Consider the following 20,190-nt stretch of genomic DNA (forward strand, 5'->3'; position numbering starts at 1 on the left):
GATGATTGGTATGTTTGCTTTCAATGCCATTTAACAAGTCAGAGATAGAGGCTTTCAGCGAAATCTTTGTTTTCTAAAACTTGAGTGTTTAATAACCGATTTTTAAGAGTTATATGATTGGCCCCATTATATGTTATATCTGAGAAAAATGTTGCTAATTTTATTTTGTGAAATATGTGAATAAATAAAGTGTGTTAATATTCTATCCAAAGCAACTGAAATTTGCTAGGATAGCTTGGTTGTATTTCTTTTCTTTTTTCAAAAAGATGGGGTCTCACTATGTTGCCCAGGCTGAACTCAAACTCCTGGGCTCAAGTGATCCTCCCACCTCAGCTGAGCCTCCCAGGTAGTTGAGACTACAGGTGAATGCCACTGCTCCTGACTTGGTTGTGCTTTTTGATTACATTAATAAGCAACTCTCAGTGGTTCAGTGAAGAGTTATTTTAAAATGCTGTATCTGTTTTGAAATGAGAGGGAATTGGGGAAGAGGACATGAAGCATAACATAGAATACTATTTGGAAATATCTTGGCTAAAACAAATCTACTTTGGATATCAGGGATTCCCATATATTTTTGTCCAGTAAGTTTGTCTGAAATGGTACGGTTTAGAGCTACCCTCCAACCTATCTTCTGAAACAAATTCCTGTGAAATCTAAAGACATTTTATTTACTTTGCAGTGTTTGTGAGTGTGTGAATTTGTTTTTTTTAAGCATTATTTTTAAACCATTTTTTTTGCTTTATTTCTCCAGGGAGTTGGTCTCTCAGTTCATGGGCAATTCCGAGTGGCTTCAGAAAAGTCTCTTTTTGCAATGCCAGAAACAGCAATAGGTAAAACAAAACAAAACACAACACCAGAATCTTTTAATGGTTACTTTTAGAATCATCTTCTTTTGATACATTTTAGATTATGCTGTTGAAGGAATTGATGGAACCTTGTGTGAGATACAATGAAAGAACTTTAAAGAAGAAATTAAACAGGAAGATAATTAAAAGTTTATATTAGCTCAATAATTGTACCTGAAAACACAAAACCAAGAATATTAACTGGAGATACACACTATAGTAATTTTAGATAAAAGATTATTTAGGTAATATATTCTTGCATTTAGATCTGTGATCATTTTGAGTTAATTTGTGTATATGGTGAGAGGTACAGATCAAAGATATAGATCAAAGTTTATTATTTTGTATATGGAAATTACAATTATTCCAGCACCATTTGTTGAAAAGGCTATTGTTTTGCCACTGAATTGCCTTTGCTCCTTTGTCAGTTGTCTATTTTATGTTGATCTTGGTGCCAATATCACTTTGTCTTGATTACTGTTGCTTTATAGTTAGTCTTGAAATCAGGTAGTAATAATCTTCCAGCTTTGTTCTTTTTTCCCTTCAGGTTCTTTTGGCTATTTAGATCCTTTGTATTTCTACAGAGTGAGATTGTCAGTGTCAACAAAAAAGCCTTCTGGGATTTTGATTTGGATTGCCTAGAATCTGTGTAGATCAATTTAGGGAAAATCGACATCTTAACAATATTTAATCTTCAGACCTGTGAGCAAGGTATATTATAAATGATATTTAAAAAACCTTTCAGCTCTGATTGTTAGTTACCAGTATATAGAAATACAATTGATTTTTGTATTGACCTCGTACACTGCAAATTTACCAAGCTCACTTATTAGTATTAGTTGCTATTTTGTAAATTGTACTGGCATTCCTAAATAGACAATATGTCATTTACAGATAATGTCAGTTTTACTTTTTCCTTTCTAATGTGGATACGCTTTATTTCTTTCTCTTGCTTATTGCACTGGGTAGAACTCTCAATACAGTGTTGAATGGAAGTGATGAGAGTGGACATTCTTCCCTTGTTCCTGATCTTAGGAGAATGCATTCAGTCTTTCACCAATTAAGTTTTATATTAAGGTATAGATTTTTCATAGGTGTCCTTTATCAGATAAGGAAGTTTCCTTCTAGTCCCAGATTGCTGAGGTTTTTTTTATTAGGAATGAATTTTGGATTTGTGAAATGTTATTTTTTGTATATATTGAGATAATTTTTTTTCTTAGTTTGTTAATGGTGAATTACTCTGATTGGTGTTACATTAAACCAACCATGCATTGCTAGGATAAATCGCACTTTGATGTGATGTGTTATCCTTTCTATATGTTACTGAGTTTGCTTTACTAAAATTTTATTTGGAATTTTTGCAGCTCTGTTCATGAGAGATTTGCTCTGGAATTTTCTTGCAGTGTCCTTACTTTGGGTATCAGGGTAATACTTCATTTTCTGGCTTCATTTTCAGGAAGTTTGTGTAGAATTGGTATCTTTTTTTTTTTTTTTTTTTTATAAATGGTAGAAGTTACCAGTGAAGCCATCTAGGTAGAAAGTTTTCTTTGTGGGAAGGTTGTTAACTATAAATTGAAAGTTTTAATGGACACTGTGCAAGTCTGTTCAAGTTATCTATTTCTTCTTGCACAAGCTTTGGTAATTTGGGTCTTTCAAGGAATTGATCCAATTTCTTAGCATAAAGTTGTTCATAATTGCTGTGTGTCCCCCAAAGTTCACATGTTGGAAGCTTAATCCCCAATTCAACAGTGTTGAGAGGTGGGATCTTTAAGAGGTGATTAGGTCATGAGGGCTCTGCCCTCATGAATAGACTAATGGCATTATCTCGGGGAGGGTTAGTTATTGTGAGTTGGTTCCTGATAAAAGGATGTGTTCAGCCCCCTTCCCTCTTGCTCTTTCTTCCTCTCTCACCCTCTGCATGGCGCAGCAAGAAGGCCCTTGCCCAATGCTGGCACCATGATACTGGACTTCCCAGGCTTCAGAACTGTGAGAAATATTATTTGTTTTCTTTATAAATTGCTTTATAAATGTCTCTCTAGTTCTTTTTTTTTTTTTTTTTGAGACAGAGTCTCGCTTTGTTGCCTGGGCTAGAGTGAGTGCCCTGGCGTCATCCTAGCTCACAGCAACCTCAAACTCCTGGGCTTAAGCGATCCTACTGCCTCAGCTTCCCCAGTAGCTGGGACTACAGGCATGCGCCACCATGCCCGGCTAATTTTTTCTATATAGATTTTTAGCTGTCCAAATCATTTCTTTCTATTTTTGGTAGAGACAGGGTCTCACTCTTGCTCAGGCTGGTCTCGAACTCCTGACCTCGAGCGATCCACCCGCCTTGGCCTCCCAGAGTGCTAGGATTACAGGCGTGAGCCACTGCGCCCGGCCTCTTGTTCTTGATATTGGTCATTTATGTCTTCCCTCCTTTTTTCCTGATCAGTCTAATTAGAGGTTTATTAATTTTATTGATCTCAAAAAACCAGATTTTTGTTTTCATTTATTTTTTATTTTGTCAATTTTTACTCTGCTATTTATTACTTCCTTTCTTCTGCTTAATTTAGGTTTTCTTTGCTCTTCTTTCTCTAGTCTCCTCAGATGAAAGCTGTGTTCATTGGTTTACACCTGGATATAGAATTCTATTCTATTCTGATTTTTTAAAACAATAATCATATCATCTGCAAATAGTAACAGTTTTATTTTTTGTTTTGTTTGACATGAGGTCTGGCTGTGTTACCCAGAATGGACTCAAACTCCTGGGTTCGAGTAATCCTCCCACCTCAGCCTCCAGAGTAGTTGGGACTACGGGTGTCTGCCCCCTCACTTGGCAGCTCTATTGTGATTTTTGTTTTGGGGTGTTTTTTTTTTTTTTTTTGTGAAGACAGCATCTTGCTCTGTTGCTTGGGCTAGAGTGCAGTGGCATCATCATAGCTCACTGCAACCTCAAACTTCTGGGCTCAAGCAATCCTCCCACCTGAGCCTCCAGAGTAGCTGGAATTATAGGCATGTGCCACCATGCCCGGCTAATTTATCTATTTTTTGTAGAGATGGGGTCTCGCTCTTGCTCAAGCTAGTCTTGAACGCCTGAGCTCAAGTGATCCTCCTGCCTCAGCCTCCCAGAGTACTAGGATTAGAGGAATAAGCCACCTCGCCTTGCCTATTCTGATTTTTTTTTTTTTGAGACGGAGTCTCACTTTGTTGCCCAGGCTAGTGTGAGTGCCGTGGCGTCAGCCTAGCTCACAGCAACCTCAAACTCCTGGGTTTAAGCGATCCTACTGCCTCAGCCTCCCGAGTAGCTGGGACTACAGGCATGCGCCACTATGCCCGGCTAATTTTTTCTATATATATATTTTTTAGTTGTCCAGATAATTTATTTCTATTTTTAGTAGAGACGGGGTCTCGCTCAGGCTGATCTTGTACTCCTGACCTCGAGTGATCCACCCACCTCGGCCTCCCAGAGGGCTAGGATTACAGGCATGAGCCACCGCACCCAGTCTATTCTGATTTTTAATTTCAGTAATATAAAGATGTTACTACACTGTCTTCTCATTTACATTGTTTCCTATGAAAAATCTGCTCTTATCTTTGTTTCTTTGTTAGTGTCTTTTTATTTTCTCTGGCTGCTATTAAGATTTTCTCTTGCTTTGGCCTATTTGATTATGATGTGCCTTGGTGCATTTCATATTTCTAATGCTTGTGTTTATTGAACTACTTAAGCTTATAGTTTCTATCAAATTTGGAAAATTTTTTTGCCATTATTTCTTTAAATATTTTTCTTCCACCCAAACCCTTTTCAGGATTCATTTACATTTATACTAATATGACTCACTCATGCCTTGTTAATTTTTAAAAATTTTCTTTTCTCTTTTTCGTTTTAGTTTCCATTCCTGTGTCTTCAGTTCATTAATCTATTCTTCTGCAAAGTCTAATCTGCCCTTAATCTCCTCCAAGTATTTTTCAGTTTGTACATTCATCTTGGTTTTCATTTCTAGAAGCATGATTGGGGTCTTTTTTAAAAATATTTTCTATGTCTCTATTTAACTTCTTGAGCATACAGGATATATTTATGGTAATTGTTAATATTCTTGTCTGCTAATTCTTACATTTATGTCAGTTCTGAATCAATTTTAATTTTTTTATAAGCTCCTTATGGGTAGTATTATCCTCCTCCTTTAGATGGCTGGTAATTTTTTGTTGTATTTTAGATATGTAAACTTTACCTAGTTGGGTGCTGGATATTTTTGTATTCTTATAAATATTTTTGAGCTTTGTTCTGGGATGAATTTAAGTTCTTTGGAAACTTTTTTAAGATTTTTCTTTTTTTTTTTTTTTTTTCATGTAGGATTAGAACAGCACTCTGGTTAGGGCTAAATATTTCCCACTACTGAGGCAAGGTACTTCTTTGTATCCTACCCAGGGCCCTGTGAATCATGAGTTTTCCTAGTCTGGCTGGTGGGAACATGCACTGTTCTCAGCCCTGTATGGGTTCCCAGTACTGTTCTCTGTAATCCTTTCCTGTGGTTCTTTCCTTGACCTCAGGTAGTTCCCTCACGCACATATGCATGTATATTGACCAGTCCTAAGCTAAATATTAATACTTAAAGGAGACCCCCTGCAGATCTCCAGAGCTTTCTCTCTGCAGCTGCCTCCTCTCTGATACTCTGTTATGGGAATTCTGTCTTGGTCTTCCTGGACTCTTAGCTTCCTCTTCTCAAATGAAGGACTGGGTTGGGCCTGGAAATTCTCAAGGCATTAAGCTGGAGCTTTTGTAAGATTTACCTTAATTGTTTTCTGATATTCAGAGATCACTTTTCTTTATTGCCTGATGTCCTGTGTGTTGAAAACACTATTGTTTTGTATATCGTGTCTGGTTTTTATAGTTGTTTTGGGGTGGGGGTAGGGGTAAGTCTGGTTCCCTGTTACTCTGTGTTGTCCAAAGTTTAAGTCTCTCGGATGGTTATTTTAGATCGGATGATTTAAGAGGCTTTCAGAGGAGATGTCCTTAAAGCTGAGATTTGAATGACAAGAAGGAACCAGCAGTATTAAGATCCAAGAGCAGAATATTGTGCCATTGGGAAAAGTTAGTTCAAAGACCAGAAGGTAAGAGTCTTTGCCTGTTCAGGGAACCAAATGGAGGCAACTGTGTCCGAATCAAGAGCAGAAGTGATGTAATAAGCTCTTGAAGAGGTATGTAGGGGCTCTGATGAAGAGTTTATGTTTAAACCTAAATATGATGGGAAGCTGCAGAAGAGTTTAAGGCAGGGATTGACATGATCTGGTTTGTATTTTAATGCCATCACTCTGGCTGCTTTGAGGATAATGGATTGTAGGGGTGCCAGAGTAGAAGCAGTGAGATTGGTTAGGAGGTTATTACATTATTCCAGAGCTACACTGTCCAATATTATAGCCACTAGCCATGAGTGGCTTTTTAAATTTAAATATAAATTAATTAAATTTAAACAAAACAAATTCAGTTCTCAGCCACATTTCAAATGTTTAATAGTCACATATGGCTAGTGGCTACTTATTGGACAGCACAAATTATAGAACATTTTCATTTTTGCAGAAAGTTCTTTTGGACAGCACAGATCTAGAGAGAGGAGATTTTGGCTTGGAGTAATGTAGAGGTATAGAGTTGACTAGAGTGAGTAGACTTGACAAATGTTTTGGGCTTAACTGATCTGCTGATATTATGAATCAGGAATAATGCCAAGGTATGTATTTAGCTTGTGCTACTAGATGGATGAGGCTGATTAGGGGAGGAGCAGTGCAGTTGGAGGGATGTGAATCAAGAGTTGTGTTTTTGCCATGTCCCATGTGAGATGCTTATAATTCATGTGGTTATGTCTAGAAGGCAGATCTAAGAGTTTGGTATTCAAGAGAAAAAGCATAACTGGGTTTGAGAGTGTATTAGTTTGCTAGGGCTGCCGTGACAGAGTACCACAGACTGGGTGGCTTAAACAGCAGAAATTTATTTCTCACAGTTCTGGAGGCTGAAAGTCCAAGATCAAGGTGTCAACCAGGTGGTTCTCCTGAAGCCTCTCTCATTGACTTGTAGTTGGCCGCCTTCTTGCTATGTCCTCACATGGCATTTTCTCTGCATGCCTCCCTGGTATCTCTTCCTCTTCTTATAAGGACACTGGTCCTATTGGATTAAGACCCCATTTTTATGACCTCATTTAACCTTAATTACCTCTTTAGAGGCCCTGTCTCCAAGTATAGTCACATTGCGGGTAGGGCTTTGTTAACTGAAAATGATGAGGTTCATAAATTTGGAAAGGAAGGCTTTATTTCTCATAAAAGGTTACAACCTGTGAATGGCCATTCCAAGAGGCTGGAAAGCTGAGCCCTGGCCAGAAGCCAGGAACACGTGCTTTGAGGCCGAGATAGCAGGAACAAGGAATCTATACTAAGCAGGATGGTCAAATATGCATATTTAACAAGCTATAGGAGGAGTCATGAATATTTATGAAAACAGAAACATACACCTGCTCAGTCAAGCTTTCTGCCCTTTTATGGGGTCCATATTGAGAAATGGCCACTCTCTTGCGTCAAAAAGGTGAAGCAAGGACATGAAAACCCTCTCTGCAAAGCTCCATAGACTAGTTAAACCCACTTCATGGTTGGGGGTCTCTTACCAGGAAAGAATACTGGTCTGGATCGTGAGATTGGTTTCTATTTAGCCCTTAGGAAAAAAAGCCTTATGGCCATTAGCAAGGAAGGGGGTAAAATGAGGCACGTCTGACTTCACATCCTGTCATGGCTGGGAACTCAGTTTTAAGCTTTCTCTGGGGTCTCCTTGGCCAAGAGGGCTTTGTTCATTCAGTGAGGGGCTTGGGATTTTATTTTAATTCACAGCTTCAATGTAGGAATTTTGGAGGGACACAATTCAGTCCATAACAGGGAGTAATCAGCATATAGATGCTATTTGAAGCCACAGGAGCTAAGGAAAATATACATAGGGAAGAGGAGGTAGCCCCATATCAAGCCTAGGCACAGAAAGCAAGAATTCAAGCAAAGGAAGTGGAGCCAGCAAGGGAGACTGGAAAGAAGCAACAATTGAGACAAGGGAGCAAAAGAGAGAATGTGGTGGCCTGGAAGAGAAGAACATATTTCAGGATTGAGGGTGTTTTCACCTAGGCAGAATTCTGCTGAGGCTCTGAGGTAGGAAGGAGTGTGGACTGTTAGGGAACTGAAAGGAGGCCAGGGTGTCTGGAATGAGGTAAGTAAGCAGTAAGAGATATAATTGAAAAAGTGTTTAGGGGCCTTGAAGACTGACAAATGTGTTCATTTTAATCCAAGAGAAATAGGCAGCCATGGAAGAGTTTTTCTGTTATATTTAACGTAAGACTCTGATCGGGATTTGTTTTTTAAAAAGATCACTTTGGCTATTGTGTGGAGACCCATTTGGAGGAGGAATCAACATGTGGTTCCTGGTAGGGATTCAGGGACAAGGTCTCTGATGGTGCAGGAGAAGGTATTGAGGCTGGATGACTGTACCCTTTTTTGAGGTGGGTGATGTTGGAGGAGGATGGTGGGAATGGTGGGGCAGGTTGCGAGTCCAGCTGGAGATGCTAGGAGATGTTTCCATTTACAGTAGCATGCTGCTTATTCTTTTAAGTCTAGAAACTTTTTTTCAAATAGAACTGGGAAGAATTTGAGTGCTTATGTTTTTTTCTTAGCTTTATCAAATGAAGCAACCTTGGAATAGATATATGAATTATAAAACTGGAGAGTCACAATTGTTTAAGGAGACTTTAAACACCAAAAGTAGTACGCTGGCAATTGTATATATGCTATTTTCAATTGTTACCAGTAGAGAGAGAATTTTAAAAATAATGATGGCTAAGAAAAGTGTAAATGCAAGTGATTTTATCAGGTATAAACTTGTTCATTTAGTAGGACTAATGGTTATTGCATCAGTATTTAAATATCTTGAATATTAGGTAATTGACTAAATTTGGGAAATGATTTAAATGATAATAATGAATTTTTCCATAATATAATAGCCCACAGGTTATGTATGTATGTTTTTTCCTGTGCTTATTATTTGGAAAGAAAATATTTTTTCCTATTTCACAGAATCTTAAAAAGTAAATTAGTGATAAGAAAATTTAGGTAACATTTGAGAACTTCTAATATACAAAACATTGTGTCATCACATACTTTACTGAATTCTATAGAAATGAGACAGGAAGATTTTGAAAAATATCCAAGTTAAGTTAGCACAATTTTTACATAGCACAAAAGCAAGTCTATTGTAGTACCGATTGTATTGTATAGTACTTAGTTTAATAATATTTGTAGTATAGATTCAAGCTCCACAGAGAAATGGTTGTGTTGTATTGGTCTTTTTCAATTGAATCACTGTTATCTCTTTTTGTTATATTTAATTACAGGATTATTTCCTGATGTGGGTGGAGGTTATTTCTTGCCAAGACTTCAAGGAAAACTTGGTTACTTCCTTGGATTAACAGGATTCAGACTAAAAGGAAGAGATGTGTACAGAGCAGGAATTGCTACACACTTTGTAGATTCTGAAAAGGTAATTGTTTGGATGTGTGTTTTGTGTTGTTGGAATGACAACACAAAATATTCCATGGGGAGGCACTGGGAGTGGTTGAGATCATAGGCTTTTGGTGGACATGGATGTGAAATCCTGGATCTGTTGCTTCTATCTCTGTGAACTTGGGGAAGGTGCTTAGCCTGTCCAATTCTCAGTTTCCTCTTATGCAAAATGGAGATAACGAAATCTGGATTCAGAGCTATTGTGCCTGGCACCTTCAAGAGAATATTTTTAAATGAATAATTAGAATCTCAGTAATGCCTACTTTAAGAAAATCTAGAAAAAAATCTAAATTTATGTATAAAAAGACTCTTCTTTTATAAAGACATTCTGAAGGGTTTTCTTGGTTGTGCATTTCCCAAGTACATTTAAAATAATTGCATTTATAAAATATCTTATGACTTTTCTAAAGCATACCTACTATGGAACACACGTTACTCTGTCTTTTTTTTTTTCCCTTCAACAGTGTGGCCAGTTTTCTTAGTACAGGACAGCACAGTGGCAAAGAATATGTAGATAGAATATTAAATCAAACTTGGCTTGAATTTAGCCTCTCTGACCCCATTTTACAGTTTTTCCATCTGTAAAAATGGGACAACAGTATTACCAGAGTAGTTGAAACTCCTTGTGTTACATGTAACAGAAAACCCAGTTCAAGGTAGTTTTGCCCCAGAATTCCCAGCAAGAGACCTAGGATTTATTCTGCTTCAGCTGATTTAGCTCACTCTGGCTGGACTGGCTTATCTCATCCCTGAACCATGTGGGTGGGTAAAATATGTCTACTCGTGGTAGAATGCCATACTCAGGGCCTATACAGGATACAAAAATGAATAATACACTTTGGGGATGGGGTTAGAGGTGGGTGCAAAATATAGGTAACCATTTGTCTCATCTGGCAGAGTAAAGTGTGATAAGTGTAAAAATAGAATACAAAGAAAATATTCAAAGTATTGAAAGGAGGAAGAGCTTACCTGTAAAAAGGACTAGAAGTTTTTTCATAGTATGCAGTTCACCTGGCCTTAAGGTGAGTATTATCAGGAAAAGACATTACAAGTAGAGGAAACATTTAATGAAACCACAGGGGTAGGAAAATGTTAGCTATGTTTCGGAAACAGTGAAAAGTCCTGTTTGGCTGAGTATAAGATACACATGTAAAGGATTAGATGGAGAGGTAAGTGGAGCTATATTATAGTGTTGTGCCTTGACTATGATAGCCACTGATCATGTGTGGCAATTTTAATTAAAATTAATTAAAAATAAACTTATAACCTGGACCTTTGGTCACAATACCACAATACCACATTTCAAGTGCTCATCTTTATCCATTACTAGCAAAGCATCATTTGCTATGTGGGAATGCCTGTGCACCTTCAGTGAATATTTTTTAATGAGTAAAAATGTATCAACTTCAGTCAAAATTTCTTTCAGTGACTCAGCTGAAGAGAGAGCGTCATAATTTTACGACAAGGATTCTAAAAAAGAATATTAGATTTTTAAAAAGCTTTCTGTGTTTCTGTGGGGTTTCAAATCTGTATTCCTTTTTTTCCCCTTTAGTTTAGCATGTTAGAGGAAGATTTGTTAGCCTTGAAATCTCCTTCAGAAGAAAATATTATGGATGTCTTAGAAACTTACCATGCAGAGGTAATCTTGTTAATGTACTAACCTCAGGTTTTAATTCATGGGGAAAGGAAAGTGATTAAAAAATTAACAGTTGGTGAATATTATAGTTTGTGGATGTAAATAAATGTACCTACCGGGGATTTATTTATTATACTTTACAGCTTGGTGGGAGGATCAGTGTTTCACAATTGTTAGGAAAGCCGTCTGCTAGTAAGATAACTTCTTCACGGTGCAACTGCACAGTTGTCTTCCCAATTCAGTGAACTTCAGTACACTGCCTGTGGTCAGCCCTTGCCAGGGCTGTTTACAACCCAGTGTGACATTTCTGTAATGGATGTTCAATGTTGACACTATTTCTAGAGTTGCTAAAGTGAACTCTGATATATATCCATTTAATAATAAAGTATATTGTAGCATTTACTTTTAATTCCTAATGTTGTCTGACTTAAATTTTCTTGTAAGAGCTAGGAATCTTTAAAAAAACACTGCATGACTTCTAGTTAAACATGATGATTGAATATATACTTCCTCCTAAAACTCCACTGAAATTGTAATAAAGGAATTAAAAAAGGCATAAATCTGCAATGACAAACAGACGAGGAGACCTGGTAGACTTGAGATGTCAGTATTTTGGAAGCTTGAAATCAGAAAGGGGAGGGCAACTGACTTAGACCTAAGAATGGCAAAATCATCTCCTTCAGTGGGGGAAGCCAGTAAGAAGCCTACTGATTCTTGTTGTAGACTTTTCTAGTCACCAAGTCCCCTTGGAAGACTGGGGTGTGGAATAGGGTAGAAAAGAGAAAGATTTCTGGCAAGTTTTTATAAGCAGCAGTTAGACCTCCAAAAGTTTTTCTGTACAACCAGGAGCAGCTGTCCTCTTATAGTCTGGCAGAAGAGTAGAGACTTACTCCTTAGAGCAAATCAAACAGGAAACAGGTCTAGCTGAGGGCAGGGATGGGTGAGATGATATATTGAAAAGAGGTGAAACATACTGTTTGGTTATTAAGTATAAAATGTCCGATATCCTTAAGTACTAAGTTTGACAGTTGATATCTATGACATTTCACTTTGACACTTCTTGTTTTATTTTTATCATGAAGGAACATCCTCATTCTTTCAAACACATGGTTTGGTTTGTGATTGCTGAAGTTTTTCTTAAAGCAGTTTTTGTGAAACCGTGGATAAGTCAAAAATTTTTGTTATTTTCGAATATGCGTTCTGTCATGGAACCAATGCAGCGCAGACAGCTCAAAATATCAATGAAATTTTTGGGAAGGATGTGGCTGACGAATGCACAGTATGTCGACGGTTGGAGAAGTTCCATTCTGGTGATTTTAATCTTGCAGATGAGGCATGTGGGTGACTTGAGACCAAGGTAGATAATGATGAACTGAAAACTGTAGTGGAAGCAAATTCACCTGAACCTTGCTGCTATTGTGAATTAGCAGCAAGGTTTGACATTACTATTCCAACAATATGGGACCATTTGAAACAAATTGGCAAGGTAAAGAAGCTGGATAGATGGGTTCCACATGAATTAAATGAGCATTCAGAAGAGAAATCATCTTCAAGTTTGCCTTTCTTTGCTGTCATGTCATAAAGGCAAACCATTTCTACACTATATAATGTGTGATGAAAAATGGATTCTTTTTGACAATTGCAATTGTTTGGCACAATGGTCAGATAAAGACAAAGTGCCAAAACACAGTCCAAAACCAAATATTTATCCAAAAAAGCTAATGGCGTCTGTATGATGGTCCAGCATTGATCTTAACCACTACGGCTTCATGAAACCTGGTCAGTCGATTACAGCAGATGTCTACTGCAACCAATTGGATGAAATGATGAGGATGCTTGCGATTAAGCAGCTGAGTTTGGTCAGTAGAGGCAGGCCAATCCTCTTGGAAGACCATGTGTTGCAAAAAACAGTGCTGCTCAAACTACAGAAGCTGGACTTGGAAACTCTCTATCATCCCCCATATTCACCAGAACTTGTACCAACTGACTACCTCTTCTTCCAGGCATTGGACCATTTCTTGCAAGGAAAAATCTTCAGTTCTCAACAAGCTATAGAAAATGCCTTTTGTGATTTCATCACCACTTGCTCTCCAGGCTTCTTCGCTGGTGGCATAGACAAGCTACCCTTAAGATGGCAAAACCTAGTTTATTAATTGTACTGCTTCTTGTTTGAGATATAGTAAACTTTTGATTCAAAATCAGACATTTCATATTTAATTACCTAAATAAATGGGAAGACCTCTAGCCCCTTTCCCTAGTTGGCTTGCAGAACTGTTGTATACTACCTCATTCCCAAGCAATACATTGGAAGAAAAAGGAAAAAATCCGTCAGTGTGGACATTCATGGACTCCTTAATAACACACCCAGGAACTTGCCTGATCATCTTATAATGCATCATATAATTGACACTCCTACAACTGCAATTTATATTACACATAAAGATTCTAAATTTTAGTGCGTCACACAGAGTAACACATTTTGCTGGGCCAAAACAAAAAAGGCATTGGAAGGAAGCAGACAATGCAAGGAAGAGCGAAAAAAACCCACAAAAACACCAAGCTATAATTTTTATCTTCAGATAAGAGGAAAACATTTTATCTATGAAACAATGACAGATGTTATAAAGAGAAGAATTCAAAGGATAATAATAGGCTGTCCTCAGAGATACTGTGGGTTCAGTTCCAGACCACCACAGTAAGCTAGTCACATGAATTTTTTGTTTTCCCAGTGCATATAAAAATGTTTGTGCTGTAGTCAATTAAGTGTGTGTAGTCTATTAAGTTGTAATCTCTTTGCTAGTGGGAGTGTCTTGCCTTGATGTGGATGGATATTGGCTGATCAGGGTGTTGGTTGCTGAAGGTTGGGGGCGGCTGTGGCGATTGCTTAAAATAAGACTGCAGTGACATTTGCCACATCCATTTACTCTTCCTTTCACAAAATACTTCTCTGGAACATGTGATGCTGTTAGATAGTATCTTCCCCAAAGTAGAATTTCTTTCAAAATTAGAGTCAGTCCTCCCAAATCGTGCTGCTGCTTTATCAACTACGTTTATAGAATATTCTAAATCCTTTGTCATTTCAGCAATGTTCATGGCATCTTAAGCAGGATTAGGTTGCATCTCCAGAAACCACTTTATTTGCTTGTCCATAAAAAGCAATTCCTTGTCTGTTCAAGCTTTATCATGAAATTGCAGCAATTCAGTCACGTCTTCAGGTTCTACTTCTAATTCTAGTTACCTTGCAGTTTCTACCACATCTGCACTTACGTTCTCCACTGAAGTTTTGAACCCCTCAATGTCATATAGGAGGGTTGGAATCAACTTTTTCCAAACTCCTGTTAATGTTGGTAGTTAGACCACCTTTTATGAATCACAAATGTTTTTAATGTCATCTAGCATGGTGAATCCTTTCCAGGAGCTTTTCACTCTTTTTGCCCAGATCCATTGGAGGAATCACTATCTCTGGCAGCTATAGCCTTACAAACTATATTTCTTAAATATTAATACTAAGATGTGAAAGTCAAAATTACTCTTTGATCCATGGTCTGAAGAATGGATATTGTGTTATCAGGCATGAAAACAGCATTGATCTCCTTATGTGTTTCCATCAGAGCTTTTGGCTGACTAGGTGCGTTGTCAGTGGGCAGTAATGTTTTGAAAGTAATCTTTTTCTGAGCAATAGTTCTCAACAATTGGCTTAAAATATTTAGTAAACCGTGCTGTAAACAGATGTGCTGTGATCTAGGCTTTGTTCATTTCTAGAGCACAGGCAGAGTAGATTTAGCATAATTCTTAAGGGTCCTGGGATTTTCAGAATGGTAAATAACCGTTGGCTTCAAGTTAAAGTCACCAGTTGTATCACCCTGGTACAAGAGAGTCAGCCTGTCCTTTGAAGCTTTGAAGCCAGGCATTGACTTCTCTTCTCTAGCTATGAAAGTCCTAGATGGCATCTTCTTTCAATAGAAGACTGTTCTGTCTACACTGAAAATCTGTTATTAGTGTAGCCACCTTCATCAATGATGTTATCTAGATCTTCTGGATAACTTGTTGCAGCTTTTTCATCAGCATTTGGTGCTTCATCTTGCACTTTTATGTTATGGAGATGGATTCTTTTCTTTAACCTCATGAAGCAGCCTCTACTAGCTTCAAACTTCTTCTGGAGCTTCCTTGCCTCTCTCAGCTTTCATAGAATTAAAGAGTTAGGAGGCCGGGTGCGGTGGCTCACGCCTGTAATCCTAGCCCTCTGGGAGGCTGAGGCAGGTGGATCGCTCGAGGTCAGGAATTCGAGACCAACCTGAGCAAGAGCGAGACTCTGTCTCTACTAAAAACAGAAACAAATTATCTGGCCAACTAAAAATATATATAGAAAAAAATTAGCCGGGCATGGTGGCGCATGCCTGTAGTCCCAGCTACTCGGGAGGCTGAGGCAGTAGGATCGCTTAAGCCCAGGAGTTTGAGGTTGCTGTGAGCTAGGCTGACGCCACGGCACTCACTCTAGCCTGGGCAACAGAGTGAGACTCTGTCTCAAAAAAAAAAAAAAAAAGAGTTAGGGCCTTGCTCTGGATTAAGCTTTGGCTTGATGGAATGCTGTAGATAGTTAGATTTATCCAGACCACTCAAACTTTCTCCATATTAGCAATAAGTCTGTTTCACTTTCTTATCATTTGTGTGTTCACTGGAAAAGCACTTTTAACTTCCTTCAAGAACTTTTCTTTGCAATCACAACTTGGCTAAGCAGGCATTTTTGGCACAGGAGGCTTAACTTTTGGCTTCTTTTGGCTTTGGGCATGCCTTCCTCACTAAGCTTAATCATTTGTAGCTTTTGATTTAAAGTGAGAGACGTGTGACTCTTCTTTTTACTTGAACACTTAGAGGTCATTTTAGGGTTATTAATTAGCCTAATATCAATATTGTGATGTCTCAGGGAACAGGGAGGCTCTAGAAGAGTGAGAGTCAGGGAATGGCCAGTAGGTGAAACAGTCAGAACATGCACAACACTTACCGATTAAGTTCACTGTTGTATATGGGCATGGTTCAGGACATCCCAAAACAGTTACTATACAATGATAACATCAAAGATAACGAATCACAGATCACTACAGCAGATATAACAATTATGAAAAAATTTGAAATATTGCAAGAATCACCAACATGTGACACAGAGAAACGAAGTGAGCACCTGCTGTTGGAAAAATGGTGCTGATGGACTTGCAATACAGAGTTGCCACAAGTCTTCAGTTTGTAAAGAGAAAATGCAGTATCTGCAAAGTGCAATAAAGTGAAGCATAATAAAATGAAATTTGCCTGTAAATTAAAAATATGATAGCAAAAATGGAAAAAAAACTACAACAAACAGATTAAAATTGATGATTGAGGAAAACTAAGAAGAGTAATGAGATGGAAAAGGGAGATAATGGAAAATTAGAGGTATTATTCCTGGAGGTCCAATATCTAATCATTAGGAATTCATAATAGAAGATGTAAGAAAGTGTTTAGAGAAATAATATAAAAAAATTACCCAGAACTGAAGAACACGAGTGCAGGTTGACAGGGCCACTGAGTACTTGGTGCAATGAATATGGTCACAGAGCACATGAGGACTTCATCCATTTTTATCAGAGCATTTAACAGTCTCATGTTATCACATTGGGTACCTATGGGACATATTGTGGTGTGTGGGGGTTGAAGGGCCTTATCAAAGAGTTCTTTTAAATGTGTAGGAATAGTCTATAGGGAAGTCATCTTGGACTCGGTATTTTTCTCAGTGATTTCAATGAGACTGTTGACAGCATTTTGAACAAGCTGATTTGAAACTAAGAAAAATAGGTAAAAGAATATGGATGAAAAAAATAATCCTTTGAGTTTAGAGTGATGTTTAATAGTAACAATGTAAAATTTAATAAAGATAAATGAAAATCTTGCACTTCAGTCCAAAGTACTAAATTCATAATTACAGGATGAGAAAAACACAGCCTACAACGGCACAGGTTAAAAAAAAAAACAAAAAAAACCAGTTTTTACTGATTAGAGCTCAGTGTAAATCAGTCACATAATAGGCCTGTCTCAGCAATACCCAGAGTTAGTCCTATTAGTAAAAGTGTTGTATCCATGCAGACGAGGGCACGTAGAACCCTCTGTACTTTTCTATTATCCAGCCACACCTGTAGCTGAGGTAAGGTGTCCTACACTTGAAGAGTGCCCTTGATAAACTGGAACTTGTCCGTAAGAACAAGTCACCTAGATTGTGAGGGGACACAAAACTCTGCCATGTAGGAAATTATTAAGGTGAAAGAGATTAACTAGAACTATGAATATGAGAACTGATTTTTGGTCCAGAATTAAAACAATAATAGAAACCTAATTATCATAGTTGTTCCTGCACCTGTGAGCTTCTCTCTGAGGTACTGTTTTCTCTCCCTGGAAGTCAGAGCTGCAGGGATGTAGTGGGAATTACTAGCTCAGATGGAAATTTGGGCAGGATGAACTCTCAGGTCTCTTACAGTCCTTAAATGCATAGATGCGTTTTAATGATAATGTACCATAGGTAATGATGTATAAATAAAAATACAAGAACACTTTACACTTGACACTTTTAAGAGCTAGAGTACTACCTACTGTGAATTTTGAGCATGCAACAGTAGTTACTTGAGACTCTTAGATGTAATTTGATTAAAAGTGATAATCTGTCACAAAGTGTGTCATTAAATATAAAATTTATAAGAATTTTTACAAATTGAGCTACTTCAAATTTATTAAAAGATTTTTCTTTTCAAACAGTCCAAGATTGATAAAGACAAGTCTTTTATACTCGAGGAACACATGGACAAAATAAACAGGTACTTAGAGATCTAAATTATATTTATCCCTTTGGAAAGACTACATTACATTGAATTTGCTAACATTGTAATTGCATTGTGTTTGGCAATGCACAGAATTCTGAGATTAGATAGCATAGTGCTTTTATTTTCACTTACCTCTGAAAGTAGCTTCTTTTCCATTCTTTCCAGGCAAAATAAGTTCATTATATTTAAGTAATTACTATGCTAATTTATTCATCTTAGTGCAAAATATCATTTTTTTATTTAAGTGGGAGAGGCTAGAAAATAATAATTGAATTAACTTTTATCTTTGTGAAGTTATCTAAGGTCTTATCAAGGTGATCAGCAAAAAGGTTTTGTGAAGTGATTTTGAAAGATTGACAGAGTAGCTTTAGGAAACAGGAGGAAAACTATTGGAAAATAAGACAGCCATGTCTACATTTTAGAAGCATCAGTTTTTCATAGCTGAAACATTTATTTACATATAAGTACAATGGATGCAAGAAAGCAAAAGAGAAAATTTAGGTTTTATATTGCATTAGTGAAAGTACACTGCAAATGCTTACCTAGGGAAGCAATGTTCTTATTTCATCATCTTGTAAAATAGATTGGAAAATTCTTCATTATTGAGATGGGGGTGGGGGTGGGCTTGTGTTCAGATTCATTGGTATATTAGAAATAAAAAATCATTTGCACATTGATGAAATCATGTTTCCTTTTTTTATAGTTGTTTTTCAGCCAATACTATGGAACAGATTATTGAAAACTTACGGCAGGATGGTTCATCTTTTGCCCTAGAGCAGTTGAAGGTAATATTGAGATCCTTTTTGCCCTGACTGCTCATGGTGAAGTCTTGTGACAGGGAAGCCTCTCTGAGGGGTATCAGTGATCTGTGGTGGTGACATAGCCCACTGCATTTTTTTTGTTGTTTGTTTGTTTTGTTTTTCCAAATTGAGGTGAGCTTCAGAAAGTAGTTCCGCTAACCTTGACCTTGATTTTTAAAACCCAAGAGCCATGTCTAAATTGTTGAGGGAAAAAGCCAAGCTGGTTTTATGTGCTTTAAATGTAGCAGAGAAGGACTTTAGTAAGCTTGCTTCATTTCCAAATAGTCCTTGTCCTGTGGGGGAAGCTTTTAGGGACATTTTTATTACATTAGAAGGGTTGAGTCACTTTATGGTACACTGCAGTTGTGACATTGATCTATAAATTCTATTTAACATGCAATAGATCAGCATATAGTTTTTCTAAGCAGGAGGTTTAAAAAAAAATTGAGCTGTTTTAAAGTAGCAAGAGACTCCATCTACCACCATAACTGAGTCTTAAGCAGTGTTTCTGCATTAGGTACACTTTGATCTTTCTACAGTATAACTCAACTAGTAACAGCAGAAGAAAAGCTATTTTTGTATAAATGTGTGCATACTAGCTATTGACGACATATTGTATGATAATAGAACTTGGAGTATTTCAGACTTCTAGATAAAGGAAAGAAAAAGTATGTTTCTTCATATTAAAAGGTGTTTTGGCTTGTCTTTATCTTATAGTATTTTTCTATTTATAGATATCACAGTATTTCAGTTGTCAGAAAACTTAAAAATTTTAGTAAGCTCTTGTGAAGATGAAAACATTTCCCCATTGTTACTGTATTCTTATGGAGGAAATCCCAAGTTAATTGACTCTTGGGATCTTATTCAGTATTAGAATTTTATTAACTTTCAAGGATAGGCATATATTAGAGTAGGTAGCCCAGCCATGCATGTCCCTAACTCACAAATGTAGATTGTTACTATTTACGACTTTTAGGAATGATTATGTAAATGTAAATAATTATTTTATTTTTCAAGGATTCTGACTTTAAGTTGGTTCTCTTGTTTCCAGAGCAATATAAAAACTAGTGTTCCTGGTTTTTTTCTCCCAGCAATAGGGCCTCATTAATTATGCACTTAGCAACTTCATTTGAAAGTAGTCATGCAGCACATAACCTTATAGGCTATGTGATGTCACTTTAAAGCAGTACAGATATGCAACTAACCATATTATTTTAAAACTAATGGCCTACCCTAAAACAGAGGGTTAGGAACTATATGGTCTTTTAATTTTCTTTCCATTCCTCTGGCCATGTGGTTATTCTGCATTCAGAAATGAATACTTGACAAACCACAAATCACAGCTGGGATCACGATAAGCACTCTCATTGGAAGGACAGGTTTTCATTTGTATTCAGTTGATCTACAGCTCTGGCAAATGAATGTAGCTCCAGAATATTAGTGTCTGCTGGGAACATGATGTGAGGATCGAAACACTCCCACTGAGTCTTCCTTGCAGAGCTTAGATATAG

At 37.2% G+C, this 20,190-nt stretch overlaps 1 protein-coding gene across 7 annotated transcripts in view; it reads left to right on the top strand.

Annotated features, from left to right (window-relative positions):
- HIBCH (3-hydroxyisobutyryl-CoA hydrolase) overlaps positions 1–20,190 on the top strand; it is a 92,988-nt gene that overhangs the window by 31,670 nt on the left and 41,128 nt on the right. For all 7 annotated transcript variants that reach the window (XR_006736928.1, XR_006736929.1, XM_045559577.1 and 4 more), the window contains 5 exons: positions 752–830; positions 9,233–9,378; positions 10,954–11,040; positions 17,815–17,873; positions 18,583–18,664. Coding sequence is in view for 5 of the 7 variants with exons in the window: in XM_045559577.1 (XP_045415533.1) it covers positions 752–830; positions 9,233–9,378; positions 10,954–11,040; positions 17,815–17,873; positions 18,583–18,664 (453 nt within the window). In the remaining 2 variants the exon portion in view is untranslated. The remainder of the gene's footprint in view (positions 1–751; positions 831–9,232; positions 9,379–10,953; positions 11,041–17,814; positions 17,874–18,582; positions 18,665–20,190) is intronic.

Source organism: Lemur catta, chromosome 8 (assembly GCF_020740605.2).
Source record: "Lemur catta isolate mLemCat1 chromosome 8, mLemCat1.pri, whole genome shotgun sequence".
NCBI classification, from domain to species: domain Eukaryota; kingdom Metazoa; phylum Chordata; class Mammalia; order Primates; family Lemuridae; genus Lemur; species Lemur catta.